General features: G+C 36.6%; 1 protein-coding gene across 2 annotated transcripts; it reads right to left on the reverse strand.

The window, feature by feature from the left end:
- Nucleotides 1–672: 672 nt before the first annotated feature.
- LOC126175991 (glucose-fructose oxidoreductase domain-containing protein 1) lies at nucleotides 673–7,686 on the reverse strand. Of its 2 annotated transcripts, none has more exons than XR_007535633.1 (2): nucleotides 6,283–7,686; nucleotides 673–944 (listed from the first exon to the last, which is right to left on the reverse strand). XR_007535633.1 is itself a non-coding variant. In XM_049923101.1 (2 exons), the coding sequence occupies exons 1-2, from the start codon at nucleotides 7,515–7,517 to the stop codon at nucleotides 921–923; spliced, it is 1,125 nt and encodes a 374-aa protein (XP_049779058.1). In that variant the 5' UTR covers nucleotides 7,518–7,686; the 3' UTR covers nucleotides 673–920. The 2 variants fall into 2 exon arrangements, 1 of the variants encoding a protein (XP_049779058.1); XM_049923101.1 differs by having other exon boundaries at nucleotides 6,417–7,686.
- Between the last annotated feature and the right edge of the window lie 8,344 nt (nucleotides 7,687–16,030).

Below are 16,030 nucleotides of genomic sequence, written 5' to 3' on the forward strand. Positions count from 1 at the left end.
GGGTTTGGCAGATTTTTCTGTTTGATGTTGTATGACTACAATAGTCTAAGAATTATTATATGCACATCAGCTTACTGAACATTTACAGCTTTGGTGAGAAGTTTGTATTACCTTTTAAATAAAATACATTAAAAATTTCCTTTACTTTCCCACATCCATGTGAACTATTTCATTTAAGGTCTAAGGAAGGTACATTAGCATATCTTTTTTCAATGTAAAAATTAACTGTACGTAATTGTTTTCACAAGGTTCACATTCTTGACGATCTCCTCACTAGGAGTCCATGGAACAAAAAGTACACATAAGATAACACCAAGATTAATCACTAATATATTCAAGTTTTTGAACTATGTGTCAGCACATAGAGCTTTTTCCCTAAACACAGCATATTCTAACTGACCAAAACAGTCGCAAGTTATGTACAATTTTGCTCAACTTGCATTTTGTGACTTTTTATTGTATGTTGTAGGTATAACACTTCTGGTACAACTAAGCACATATAAGGGCAATCAAAGAATCATGGAAACAATGCATTTTTATAAGGCACTGTTCAAATATCCAACTTCTTAAATTATTATAGTGTGTGCAGAGGCCAAGGGAAAACATTGCTCTTCCCTGCTATCAAATTTTAAACATTTGTCAGTGCTCAGGTGTTCAATACACAAAGAAAAGTATTTTCTTGCATTTATTTTCGCTATGTTTATTAACAAAGGTATTTTTCACAACCCTGTCCAAATGTTCATCATTATAGACAACATCCTTACACAAATGCCAGTCATTCTCATCACAGGCAAAAAATCATATAAATTTCTTTCAACTTCAACTATGTTTAGAAGCACAGAATACAACACAGGGTGAGAAAAAAAGGTGAAATCAAATTCAGTAATAACTCAGCAAAATGTAGTTCTTTTTTGTACTTCTCAAGAAATGTTTGGCACTGTAACCTGTAACATATAAAAAACAAATATTTGTTTCATCAGATACAAGGAGTTATAGCTTATGAGATTTCTAACTGAATCTGAAATACTTGTAATAACTGCAAAATTAATTTGTACTATACAAATGTTTAGTAAATGTATAAGGAGATAAGGAGACCTCAAAGTTACTGTATGTTGAAATACAGATGTAGGTCGAAACAAGGCATCTGCAATAATTTCAATGAAATATCTAGAAAGCATGAGAAAGACATTTCTTTTCAGTAGTAGGCTACCCTAATAAGTATCATTCAGAAACTTTAAATTTTACTGGGTTCAGGTATCATACTTGGGCAATGTGTGTGGTTCCTCTATTTTATACAGTCACAACTACTTCGGAGAACTATACTGACTTAAGTATTGCATAAAAGCTAAACAACACTGTACAAAGTCTAGATGACAGGTATTTTCAAACAGAAAGGTGACTTAACAAAACAGTTTACATAGTTTTTAATCAGTTTTCTAAAGTTAAATCAACTACAGGCTTAAAACAGTTTAATGTTAGTCACAGTCAAATAAAAGTTTGTTAACTGAAACATCCACGAAAATAAAATTATGATCACACTATACAAACAAAAACTACATTTGGCAATTGTGCATCTCTTCTCAGTTGCTGTTAGTAAAAACATTATGTCACTGTTGACAGTGCCTTGGGTTGACTTAATCTTTGTAAGTCTGGGATCCCTAGGTCATAGCTAACATACATCACAAAATCTTCAAGAAATAAAGTGTATATGATGTGAGTATTCTGAGCCCTTGTGATTAAACTACGCAAAGGTGCTATGGCAGCCTAGATGTCTTTATCATTAATTTCTGTATGTTGCTTAATAGTGCTTTATGTGAGTACTGAAAAATTTCAGCTATACATTAAATATTTACATGTTTGTTACATCTGCAGGTCACTTTTAAAATGATAGTTGGTCCATACAAAGAACAAAATGCAAATGTCACAGTCTGAGTTAAGTTGCCAGTACTGTGTATGGAAAATGGCACTTCCTTGCCCCATGTCTCCCTTCAGCAGTAATGCACAGGGTGAAGCTAATAACATGCCCTGTGATGTCACTCTCCTACAGGGTTAATGCAAACACACAAATAAATAAATAAAAGTAGTGTGTTTGCTTGTGCTTCTAGCAAAGGGCCGCAAACTGTTTACTTAATTATGGAAAAATAAGAGAAAATTATGACAATAAAAACAAATTTTCCTCCTCTTTCCATAAAGATCAGGTCATTAAATGTGAGCAATAAATGTCACAAATACATTAAGAACAAAACAGCTGGATACATACAGAAGTAAAATGGTAAGATATTTCAAAGGCAACTGAGGAAAATGTTTCAAGTTCCCAAAACCCCACATGAGCTAATTCGCTCAGTTTGCCACTGTTACACTTTGCAGTTTTATTCTATGCTACACTGTGTACCACTGAAACATACACGTAATTTTCATTTTTCTTTCATTAACTAAATCTTCAACTGCAACTAAGATTTTATTGGTCATGGTGATTCATCATCATAATTTTATTTTTAGATGTTTTGGGACTGGGATCAGTCATCATCTACATCCTAACACAAAACTACCACTGGACATCAGTCACTCATACAGGCTGCCCACCTTACATGATTTATTAGTGGGCTGTAATGCTACCCATAGGGAGTACCATCAATGGTGATAATGCAAATCACAGCTGTCTGACAGGTTGCAGCACACAATGGTTTTGAGCACATTTTGTTATCTTCACTGAGAGCATATTGTGAAAATGACTTGACTCCATGCATTATCCAATTGCAAGTGCTATCTCAGCTAATGATGTTTCCCATCCCACATCACATCAAGTCTGCTTTTCCTGAGCACTGATGTCTATCAGACATTCACTGGAATATGATTCAACAATAATTTTGGTTTCAGCAACACAGCTTTGGGCCCCCATTATTCAAGAATCCACAGAGATGCCCATCTGAACCCTGATAGTGGCTACAGGTTTGGGTAATGTATGTAATGCAGACTTTTCCACAATCTGCCATTAGTGAAAATAACAGGATATGCCTGAGGCCACAACATGTCAAAACCCACCAAACAACACAGGTTCACCATCAAGGGCACTACCTATGGGTAATGCAATCCTGTTACCACAAATCTGATGCATGCACAAAATGCACACAGTTCAGCAATGTATAACATGAGGTGGGAAGCCTGGCCCCCAGGTATGAGCACCCTTGCATGATGACACTACCAACAGCTATTACACTCTGTACAAAACATTATTAGTACTGGATGAACTTCTGATGTTAATGAACTGTTGAAGAAAGGCCATCACAAAACAATTATTAAACACCATGAACAATAAAAATAGTTCCTATGCTCAAACTGTGTATGTCCACTCTATGACCACTAATGTTTACTCATATAACACAGTAAATTATGATATGCATCAATGCATGTTTTCCTTCCAATTAATCATAGTTCCCCATAACTCTGATCCTGTCATGTAACTATGATTCAAGTTGTCAGTATCAAATTATATTGTTGTGTAGACCTGTGCAATTGTTGCCTGCATTTGGAAGTGAGATAGTTGCTGAACTCCATGAAATTACTATATCATAACAGTTGGAAATTGTCATCTGCTGTTGAACTTTCTTGGGGAATTAACATGATTTTAATTTTGTTGCAGACCTTTGTGTGACCATAAATGGGTAAGGAAATTTACATAATACTGTGTACAATCTCATTCTGATTATTTAGTAATTATCTCTGACAGATATTTGTAATACATTTGCATTACACAATATTTTATAAAAAAATTTAAATTTGAGATAAAAATATGGCCCAAAATTTCCATCTACGGACTGTAGGAAGGACAGATGGAACCAGATCTTTAACTTATGTACAGTTTATGTACAAGTGATATGTGAGTAATTAGTGACATTACACATTACTTGTGTGTGCCATAGAGTAGATGTACAGTATTTAAATACCTGATATTACAATAGCTCTTTACACAAACTGTAGGTTATACTGATACTGCAGTAAATAATGAACATCAAAAGAGAATATGTGGGAGTCCATATCACCCTTATGTCACGGATACAATGGACCTTATGTTTATGAGAAGTAGTCGACAGGGGCAAAAAAAAAGTATTCGAAACTGTGGATTTGGCCTATAGAAAGGGATCTTCTGATGTAATTTGCATAATCCATCCCACCCCCTCCAGTTAAGGGGTCCAACAAAAGAGAATTTTATTTTGTTAAAGAATGCAAAGGCATGCAGGGCTAATGGACAACAAAATACCATCATAAATCTTCGTCTTTAAGATGGGCATGCTGCAGCAGAGAATGTCAGATCAAACAATTTGTAAAGAAGAGCATGCAACAAACAATGTGAGTCAACCATTAGACAATCAAAACTAAGCTCCATGTGATATCCTTACCCAATGATGATGATGATGATGATGATGATGATGATGAGGTCCCATACTCTGAGGAGCACAGGGGACGGTGCGGGAGACCCACACCGCCGTACTCGGCAAGGTCCTAGTGGAGGTGGTTTGCCATTGCCTTCCTCCGACCATAATGGGGATGAATTATGACAATGCAGACGACACAACACCCAGTCATCTCGAGGCAGGAAAAATTACTGACCCCGCCAGGAATTGAACCCGAGGCCCCGTGAATGGGAAGCAAGAACGCTACCATAACATCTACTCTATGGCACACACAAGTAATGTGTAATGTCACTAATTACTCACATATCACTTGTACATAAACTGTACATAAGTTAAAGATCTGGTTCCATCTGTCCTTCCTACATACAGTACCAAAGATTTGCACAATACACATTGCAATGAATTGCAATTTAAGTTTTTACTGCTCAACTTTCTCTTGTAAAATTAAGATACAGTGTCACAACCATGAAATATAGCTGCTGCATCTCATCATAAAAATATGACCAATAGCAAAAAATTTTCAGTATAATGAAACTCTGCAACAGCCATGTAACTGAGATTTTATTTTATTTTGAAGGCTACCAGTTTCGCCATTCCATTATGCCATCTTCAGGCCCCATATGCATTACTCCAAATAAACAATAATGTCATATAGTGCCATAAAACCCTGGATGTCATGAATTCGATCATTTTACTAGTGCTTCAGTCGAAGGCTTGATAGGAAGTCTTCAAATGAAGCACTACAGAAATGATTGAATTCATAGCGTCCAGGGCTTTGTAGCACTATATGATGTTATTGTTATTTGGAATGATGCATATGGGGCCTGAAGGTGGCACAGTGGAATGCCGAAAATGGTAGCCTTCAAAACAAAATAGAATAACATCTCAATTACATGGCTGTTGAAGAGTTTCATTGAAATTGGCAATTACTTAACCAGCCGATGTCCCCTATCCATGGTGGATCAACAGAGACTAGCAATAAAAGTCACATTATCCAAAAGTAATGACTGAATGGTTACCATATAATAAAATGTCCAAGGTATTGCGAATGTCGAATGTCAGTTGAAGGTACTGCAGCTGATGAACTACAAGCTACTTAATTCATGTAATTCAAGGCAACAATATGACTGCTCTGCAAAATGAAAGTTAGTGTCCATTAACCGAATGCAATTTCAACATCATAAACACTTTTATTTGTCTTTCACACTAATCTGTATCAGTTATCACATTTCATTAATTATCTCTGTCTCTGGTTCTAATAATCACTCACACTGTTAAGACTTTTTAAAACGATCTGCTGCTAATCCTTGCATTTGGTTAGTTGATTCTCTCACTTGCACCTTATTCTACCCAGGTATCAACAGTGCCATAATGTTTCTCAGTTGCATTAAATCAATACTACATTCTATTGGTTCCAGGTAGTTCAGTAATAAATGTATTAAACAAGATTAACTGATATGAGATCTTTAATACTGTATGGTGGTTATTATTAAAAATGTGAGAAGAGGGGACACTCCCAGTTATGTTACATTACTGATCTTCTTCTTCCACAGGAAATGATTTACTCTAGACCCAAAGACTGGTGACCATTAAAAATGAGGAAAAAATACTGTAAAGTCAACCCTGGTTTAGTTTATTTCTATATTCAGCATGCAGATAGTTAGTGTAGCTGCACAAAACTTCTCTAAAACACAATATAAAAATAATTTACAAAATCACAATTAAGTACTGAGGTGCAGTGTCTGTGAGGAGTTCATCACAACCTTGTAATTAATGATAAAGCATCATCTACAGCAACGCTAACCTATCACAATACTCCATCAAGTGGACACATCTCATCTAATACTGACTGAACAAAGGATAGCACAACCTGTTAGCTAAGCAGACATTAGTACTGAAGTTATTTTACAGCAGGTTATCTGTATGTCACATGGATATGGCACTACGCCGCACAGCAGCACTCAATAGTGGGTTTGGATCTGGTTCCTCTGTAATAACATTCACCTTTACCCATTCACGGTTTGCGCTAGATTTCCGTAGCGCATCTATGACCGCTTGCACATACAAACCATCTTCAAATGTTGCTGCCAGTGCAACGGGTTCCTTCACCCATCCACTCTTGTCTTCAACAGGCAGAAATGCTTCTCTAAGAGCACTAATCATCTTAAATAATCCTTTCATGTATGGGCGTGGAATCACACTTATTGCAGCAGCATTAATAGAGCCTCCACGCTGCAAATCTTCCACGTCCAAATATATGACTTCTTCCTTTGCTGCACCGGATTTGTACCCATACAAGTCTCCACCACGCACCATTAAATGTCCTTCACGCCCACAAACTAAAACTTCCTGGCTAAACGTTCCTGGAAGATGATTGTTAAGCGTTGCAGTGACAAGTGTGCCACCACTCATCTCCATCTGAAAGGCACAGAAGTCTGGACTTGAAATCTGCCTTATGCCACGCACATAATCTGTGTTCTTCGTGAAAGTTCGAACAAGGCCATGGACACGTGAAGCCCTCTGACCAGTCAGATGTGACACAAGGTCAATTACGTGGCTACCCACAAGAGTTAATATACCTCCACCCATTGTATCATCACATAACCAATCATAACCATCGTGAAGAAGGCTTCCCATCTGCACACGTACGTCGCAGACGGTTATTTCATTCTCACTGCCTAGGTACCCATCAGCAATAGCTCTCTTCATCTGGGAAAATGCAGGAAGAAATCTTAAGCTGTGGTTAACAATGGAAATAAGCGACGGATAATACTGTGCTGCTCGTACCATCTTCAATGCTTCGCTTTGACATAGCCCAGTTGGTTTGTCACATAGCACATGTTTCCCAATACCCAGAGCTTTAACAGCAATCTGTGCATGAAGGTTTGGTGAACACATAATAAATATAAGATCAACGTCCTTTCGCAGCAGCACATCATCGATTTTGTTAGTGTAAAACGGTATCTCAAGTTCCTTAGATACTTCTTCAGCAGCAGTGAGTGTTCGACCCCATATTGCTTCTATCTTGAAGCCCTTTTCTCTCAAAAATGGAACAATAACTCGCACAACGTTACCCGTTCCAAATACTCCAATACCGGGCAACATCTTCCAAGGCAAGTACACTTCATCAGCCTTCCTCTCAAGTTGCGCGAAATATTGACGGACTCATGTTTTACTATATTTATGGCAGGATTCTTCTTGCACTCACAATTGTAACTTCCCGAACTAAACAATTAACACTTTGACAGCTCGTGTACAAGTCAATAAACAAACATCTCAGAGATTCTAAGTAACGTAGTTCGCGTAAAAAAAAAGTACGAGCAACTGTTCAGCAATGAAACATTAAAAAAATATTTCTTCATGTATTAATTTGATAGTAATTTATTAATCTGATAATAATCAGAAAGTATGTGACCAGATTTTACAATTTATGTAAACCGCAAAGTCCAACTTCAACAAATAACGTAACATTCTTATACGCTACCCTCGTATTTCCCCAAAATTTTCGAAATGAGTATCTACGAACCTTCACCAACTATCAACGAGAGAAAATTAGGAATAAACCGAAACAGCGAATCCCATCAACTGAGAAAAAATACGTCTAAGAAATGAACTGATTAATTAAAGAAATGTTAACATTTAATGCCACCATCAACATTGTGGTCATTACACGCCCTAGCTTGGGTCGGATATAACGGAACAGTGCAGATATTTGATTATGCCCTTTCCAAAGGAATCTCCATGGACTTCCTTTGAAGTTATTTGATTCTCTCATTCATGTATTTAACTCACTGTCTCTTACGCCAGGGTATATTCAAGCCGTCTGTCACGTCACATTACGTCAATTCGCTTAGCCTATCTGGGTAGAAAGCATTGACTGTCTTGTCTCACAGTGGGATAAACCTGTTAACAGTTATGGCAAATATTTTTGCAATTAAAAACAGTTAACTTAGCTGTTTTCCATGTGTCTTGTTTTCATTTGAATGATTCTTATAGCCCTATGGCAGCTGCTCAAACAAACCTAAGTTAACCTCCATTTCACAAAACTTAGTTCATTATGACATCATAAGCAATGATCGAATAACATAGGAACATGTGTCGATTTCCATTAGCATCTAATGTGAGGTGCTTAGGAGATGCCATTCTGAATACTTTAGTTGATAGTTTTCGTATCGTAATTTGTATACTATGAAACTATGCCATTCATGGCAATGGCACAGTGAAGATTATAATAACAAGTCGTTCTTCATACAATTTGTTATAATTATCGTCATGTGAATTATCAGCGGTTAAAGATTTCATGAGATCTAAGTTATAGAGCAAAATTTTCAGTTGCGAAAGTTCATTGTGATGTAGTTATGAGTGTGAAGTTTTGAAGTGTAAAGTAGCGGGGGTCAGTCCTGCCATTACCAATTTTTTTTCACCTTCACATTTCTAAAAGATATTGGGACTTCCTTATTAATTTCACATAAGTATGTTGTGTAATATTCTATGTTATGTACATCTCTTGGTAGTGAACCGTCAATAATTTACAAACTAGGCATGAAATGCGAGTAACTATTCAAAATATGCCGATCATCTGGTGACACAAACTACGCCCAAAATAAAAAGAAAGGGAACGACTGACGCATTTGAAAAAGAATTAAGAGATAACTTAGTCTCAACTATCTATAATGTATAAAGGAAGACTAAGGCTCTAGTTCTTATAGAACACTTCATTTCCAGGCAACAATGCTTTCATTTAAGTATATCTTTAATACCGACATGTTTTCGAGAGATCCTCAGTGTGCTGGTCGTTTGAAACAGCAATGGCTACCCACTGTTTCCAATTACAGACCAATTCCTGAAAACAGCACTCGTAGTTTATAAAAATAAACTTATGCTGTTGATTCACGTTAATGAACACCATTATATATACGAAAAACCTAAATCAGGATAGTTCTACAGAACAATTCCGACCTCCTGACACATTTCAGCCTAGTGAAATGGGTCTCGACACCCTACTCCTTTAAGGAAATGTCGCAAAATCGGTCTTTATATCCAATGCTGAAATCCTTAACACCCTCTTTCATTATGTTCTAATACTCAGTCATGACGAAATGAGAACAAAGAAAAGCGAAACGAAATAAGTGATACAAAAGCACAGTGCAAAATGTATGCCATGTGTGAGAGAGGTTCACATCAAAAGTTCACGAAAGTAGATAGCCACTCCTGAAGTCTTTGATACTGTATGTGACATCAAATTGGCGTCATGTGTGCATGAGGTGGGGCAAATGAGATGTACAGGCGCTGTGGCATGTATCATGGCATATGATCCTGCAGGTCTTATGACTCACAGCATCTGTCTCCAGCATAGAGCGAGTTATTATTTCAAACCTGTATAATAATTCGTAACTCTGCATTTAAACACATGCAAACTCTCGATAACACATGAAAAACTTCAGTGAATACCTTTTCATTGGCATATTTGTTTCCCATGGGCCTTGGACAAAGCTGAGGATTCATGAAATATGTCGAGCAAAGCAACTAGCGACAATTCATATGGGACAATAGGCGTTTAAATACAGTTGTGAAAACTATTAAAATATAAAACTTAATGAAATGTCCAATATACCAGTGTGTCTGTTTTTATTTTTAAGTCGATTAGAGTCCCACGCAACCTGTGTCGCAACTTTGAAGTTGTATCTTCCGCTGTATATAAAAGCTATCTCATATAGTATAGGGAGTTATTACAAAATTCTGCAGAGTAACAGTTAGCACGGCTAGGCAAAGCTCCCAGTCCTCCGCAACTGATAGAAACCATAATAGATTATGAATGTCCAGTCTGTGTTAAAACACAAAGCGTCATCATTTTACTGAATAAAATATGTTTGTGTGGGCTTATGTCAAGCAACAAACTATGTCGTTCATAAATGATATCCAGGAAAGTATTTCATCTGAAAGCCAACATGTTTAAGTGTGTCTGTCACCAATATAATAGTAGTCGTAGCAACTGTCAATGCAAGCTACGAGTCTTCATTGTGTTGCTGGGGCATGTGTGATGGCTGCCATAAGGGTACCCAGGTGTTTACAAAATGTGTGTTCCTTTGTAACGATTATATGTATTTAATATACTCTCACTCCGCCTTCAGGCCACGAGTGGCATACTGGGACCATCGGACCGCCGTGTCATCCTCATGGAGGTTGCAGATAGGAGGGGCGTGGGGTCAGCATACTGCTCTCCTGGTCGTTACGATGGTATTCTTGACCGAAGCCTCTACTATTCGGTCGAGTAGCTCCTCAATTGGTATCACGAGGCTGAGTGAACCCCGAAAAATGGCAACAGTGCATGCCGGCCTGGATGTTCACCCATCCCAGCGCCGACCACGCCCGACAGCACTTAACTTCGGTGATCTCACGGGAACCGGTGTATCCACTGCGGCAAGGCTGTAGTCTTTTTATTTATAATTATAGTTACGGCGAAAAACATAATGTGACAATGTGTTGTTTTCAGATGTTGGTCTCATAAAAATAAATAGGCTAGAGCACATACTTCTTTCGTAGTGTGATTTCTGCAGGGTGTTCGGAAATTCCCATTACAAATTTGTAGGACTTTTGGAGGGGAATGAGTTCATAATATTCTGAATCAGAACCCAAGTCCAGAAACATCATCCAAAGATTCTAAAGTGCTTCAAAGTTATAAGTGACGGCGTTTGTAAATGTCTGTGATTCTGTGACAATGCTACAAACTTTCAAAGGTGTTGGAGATGGCTAAATGTATCAATTTGAGGTAAGGTTCCCTGGTTCAGAAACTAACGCATCAAAAGCTACAAGTGAAAACCATTCTGATCCCTCTGATAGTGGAATATATGTACCGCTACTGTTGTTGCTGAGAATGTAGGGTATGCAACTTTCAGAGATGGTAGTATGGACCAAAACAACAAAACGTATCTCGTAACTTGCCCTCTAAAGTACATACCTGAGGAGCTATAAGCACCTGTTCATCTTCTCTTGTGTGAAACACATCGCCGCTATTGAATGAGCGCTTATAGCTCTTAAGGTAAGCACTTTAGAGCCCATGTTTACTAGAAATTTTTTCTTGTTCAGTCCATGTTCCCACTTCTGAAAGTTGCATAACCCTTTATTAGCAACAACAGTACTGCTACGTATATTCCACTGTTAGAGACATCAGAATGATTTTCGAGTGTGAATTTCGTCTTGTTTGTTTCTGAACCAGAGACTCTTACCTCAGATTGATATCATCCTTGAAAGTATGTAACATCATTACGGAATCACCCTGTATATACATACATCTACAGGTGTTGTCGCCTTTTAACTCTGACGCTCTGTAGCATCATTTGATGATGTTTCTGGATATGAGTTCCTATTCAAAATATTATGTACTCTCTACCCTCTACATAGATGTTTGTAATGGGAATATCTGAACTCCCTGTAGAAACCAGACTACAAAGTGACTATGTGCTCTAGTGTATTTATTTTAATGACGTTGACATCTGAAAACAATACACTGTCACGGTATATGTTTCGCCATAACTATAAATAAAATGAGTTGGATATTTAATACAAACATTCATTACAGTGGCCTTGTAAACACCAAGGGAAAAAAAATTACGTAAAAATCTATATTTATTTGGCGACAGTGTTAAGTTACTGTTATGTCTAAGTTCTTTCCATTGAAAGTGTGTATAGTTTTCCTCATGTAGGCCTATGTATTGTGTTATTTTTAACATAATTGTCAATATTTTTCTTTAAATTACATTCAAAAGGAAGTCAAAATGTCTGTCTCATGATTTTAAACATGGCTGCGGCAGCAACTGTTAAAATTCTTCACAATAAAGGATGACAGCCAAAAACAGTTGCAGGATAAAATTTTTTATTAAAATTCTTGACCAAGGTTTCGGTATATATAAATATACCTTCATCAGAAGTAAAACTTCCTGAACAGAAAGACGCATTCATTAGAAAAGCCATATCAACGAAAGTGAGAACCAGAAGCTTAAGTAATGGTGAAATTACTACAGTAATGTAGGCACAAAATCATTAGTACTTACTAAAATTACATCATGCAATGGAGAATAATAAAAACAATTATGCCAAAGGCGTCGTCAATAATTAAAACATCATCTCCATTTGTACAACATGTGTAATGGGCACAAGGTCAAAGCGAACAGTATTAACAGCATTACTTCACTTATGAACTTTTGAGACACGAGTGTGAAAGCACTAGGGCAGATGGTTTCGCCGAGAGAGGGCACTTGCATGTGCCAGACTTGCGCATATTACAATCCATAAGTACTTACATAAGCGCATCAAAAAATTATTAAAAGTTGTGTTAATTCAAACTCTGTCTTAATAAGTAAAACGTATCAGGCCAATTAAAGACATTTATATAAAATAGAAATATAGAACCAATTTATCTGTATCCTAGTGTCAAACGGATAAAGCTTGCGCTTGGAACATCTGACGAGAGAGGGCACTAGTGTAATGCGCGAGAGTCTCGCGTAACATAGGCAGTGAAATACATACTAGCGAAACAACCAAAAAATGTTATAATAAAACGAAAACATCTGTCATTATGAATAAAACATAGTAGTCATTTAACCATACATACACACTGAAATTCATAACAAACAACCATCACAATACGTAGAATCCCAACAAGACAGGAAAAGCGCATTTCACCGGCATTAACAAACAAGAAAATAACTGCTAGTCAGCCAGACTATGTTACATTAAGGCAATGAGGGGTTTGAAACTATCTAAAAAATTTTGTTTCGAAGCTGCACCTGTTCATTAAAAACAAAACCGTCATTTAGAGACAGATGCTTGAAAATCTCTAATTCTTCGAGCAAGTCTAGTTTGTAACCTTTATTAGCTTCATGAAGCAGCTCTACGTCGTCCAGTACACTTGGCGTGTGCCGTAAGAGCCATAGATGTTCAGCAAAGGTGGAATTATATACGTTTTCCCCATTTTTACCTAACAAGTGTTCTTTATACCTAACTTTAATGGGTCTACCTGTCTGCCCTATGTAATAGTTTGGGCAGTCATTACACGTAATTTTGTATACCCCGGACTTAGTGCTGAGTTCTTCTCGTGTTCCAATATTATGAATTACTCTACGTTTCAGGCTATTATTTACGGAAAAGGCAACTCTATAACCGTATTGTTTCTGTAAAAGTCTTCTTATCTTATATGAAACGTTCCCTAAAAATGGAATAGAAATAAAGCTATTACACTCATACTTTTTTCCCCTGTTATCTCCTAGAGTAGAAAATTTTACAGCTGTTTTTTTCTTAGCAATTAGGTCAATTAATTTAGGGTCGTATCCATTGTTAGTAGCTATTGATTTTAATAAAGATATTTCATTTTCAAAACAATTCTGTGCTAAAGGTGTGTTCACAGCGCGATGAACTGTGGAATGAAAAAAGGCGATCTTGTGAGTTTGAGGATGACAGGAATCTGCTGGAATAATATTATCAGAAAAAGTTTCTTTACGAAAAATGTCGAAGCTAATAGTGTTACCCGATAACTTGAGTTTCAAATCAAGAAAATGGAGTTCTCTCTCGTTATTTTGAATCTCTTTTGTGAATTTCATTTTCTCATGGAAACTGTTGAAAACATGAAACAGTTGTTGTAGATCTTGGTCACACCCTTGAAACAGTATGAGTATATCATCAACATAACGAGCATAAAAAGAAATCTTATTGCCTAACGTAGGATTGTTTTTGAAGAAATTTTCTTCTAGTGCATTCACAAAAATGTCAGCTAAGATGCCAGCTAACGGGCAACCCATGGCTAAGCCAAATGGTTGTTCATACATTTTACCATTAAACTGGAAGTAATTGTAATCTAGTACAACATGCAGTAGTGACATAAGTTCCGACAACTGTAGCTCACTTAGAGTTTTATGTTGTCGAATGTTACCTTCAATAATCTTAAGAGTGATATCCACTGGAACATTAGTGTATAAACTTACGACGTCAAAAGAAACCAAACGAGAGGAAGAAGTGATCTCTATCGACTTTAGCTTGTTTATTACCTCAGCACTATTTTTAACAGAGTAGTTGTTTCCAAAAACAAAGGCTTCTTTAATTTTAGTGTGTAAAAACCTCGCTAGTTTATGATGTGGGCTCTTTATTCCGTTAACGATGGGACGAACTGGGTGTTGTCTTTTGTGTACCTTAAACTGACTTCTAAGCATAGGTGCTCTAGGGTTCATATTAATTAAGGTTTTCTTTTGAAACTCTTTCATAAGATGTTTACTTCTTCTTAACGTATCCCTAATTTGCTTTTGTAACATAGGGGTATGATCCTGCTCAATTTCAAATATACCATTTTCTTCGAAAAAAGCCAAAGTTTTAGCAATATATTCACTTTTATAGGCTACAACAAGCGAATTTCCTTTGTCTGATTTAGTGATGAGAGCCTCATTATTTTTTAGTTTTCGGTTAATACTAGTAATAATGTTACCCCCTCTCTGTTTTAAATCACTGTTTTTTACCGACTTGACCTCTCTTTCTATAATTGCGCTACATTCATGAGCAATCCTATTTTGTTGGGATTTTTCAGTTTTTACAGAATCAAGACCAACTTTAAGATCAACAATAAAATTATCTACCACTTTAGGATCTTTAATATTAGGCATGAAATTATATTTAAAACCTCTAGCTAGCATGGCGCTTTCTTGAGGGGTAAAGCTTATAGAAGTTTTGTTTATTACTCTGTCGAAAAATTGGTGTTCGCAATTGACAGTTCTTTTTGCATGAACTACATTAGATTTTGGGGTAACATTTTCCAGTTTATGAAGTTTAAAATCATGCCTACACTGAATTTCAACCTTACGATTGTGTAACCACTCATTAACACTATGCCAAATACTGTCTACATGAAAGTTAAAATAATCTTTAAAAGTTCTAGTAATATAGAGATACAAAGAGTAAGCTTCTTCATTTAGTTTATGTTTCTTCTTATAAAGGTCACTGATTCTGTCACTCATAATTTGTTTCACCAGTTTAGCTTTAGTAGATGGAAACTTCTTACACTGTTTTACATTGATAAAGGCCTTCACGTAATTCGGTGTCAAATGGCGTCTCTCACACTGTTTAGTGAAGTCAATAGCCATACCTGTTTTCAGGATTTTAAATGAGATGTCCATGTATTTAGAAACAGCCTTTGAAACCTGGGCAGGGAAATTCGCTTGTTGTAGCCTATAAAAGTGAATATATTGCTAAAACTTTGGCTTTTTTCGAAGAAAATGGTATATTTGAAATTGAGCAGGATCATACCCCTATGTTACAAAAGCAAATTAGGGATACGTTAAGAAGAAGTAAACATCTTATGAAAGAGTTTCAAAAGAAAACCTTAATTAATATGAACCCTAGAGCACCTATGCTTAGAAGTCAGTTTAAGGTACACAAAAGACAACACCCAGTTCGTCCCATCGTTAACGGAATAAAGAGCCCACATCATAAACTAGCGAGGTTTTTACACGCTAAAATTAAAGAAGCCTTTGTTTTTGGAAACAACTACTCTGTTAAAAATAGTGCTGAGGTAATAAACAAGCTAAAGTCGATAGAGATCACTTCTTCCTCTCGTTTGGTTTCTTTTGACGTCGTAA

This window comes from Schistocerca cancellata, chromosome 3, assembly GCF_023864275.1.
Source record: "Schistocerca cancellata isolate TAMUIC-IGC-003103 chromosome 3, iqSchCanc2.1, whole genome shotgun sequence".
Taxonomy (NCBI): domain Eukaryota; kingdom Metazoa; phylum Arthropoda; class Insecta; order Orthoptera; family Acrididae; genus Schistocerca; species Schistocerca cancellata.

Coding starts and splice junctions, on each gene's coding strand:
- LOC126175991 (XM_049923101.1), bottom strand. CDS start 7,517: ATGTTGCCCGGTATTGGAGTATTTGGAACGGGTAACGTTGTGCGAGTT. Junction 945..6,416: donor CAAACCGTGAATGGGTAAAG/GTGAATGTTATT, acceptor TATATGTTACAG/GTTACAGTGCCAAACATTTC.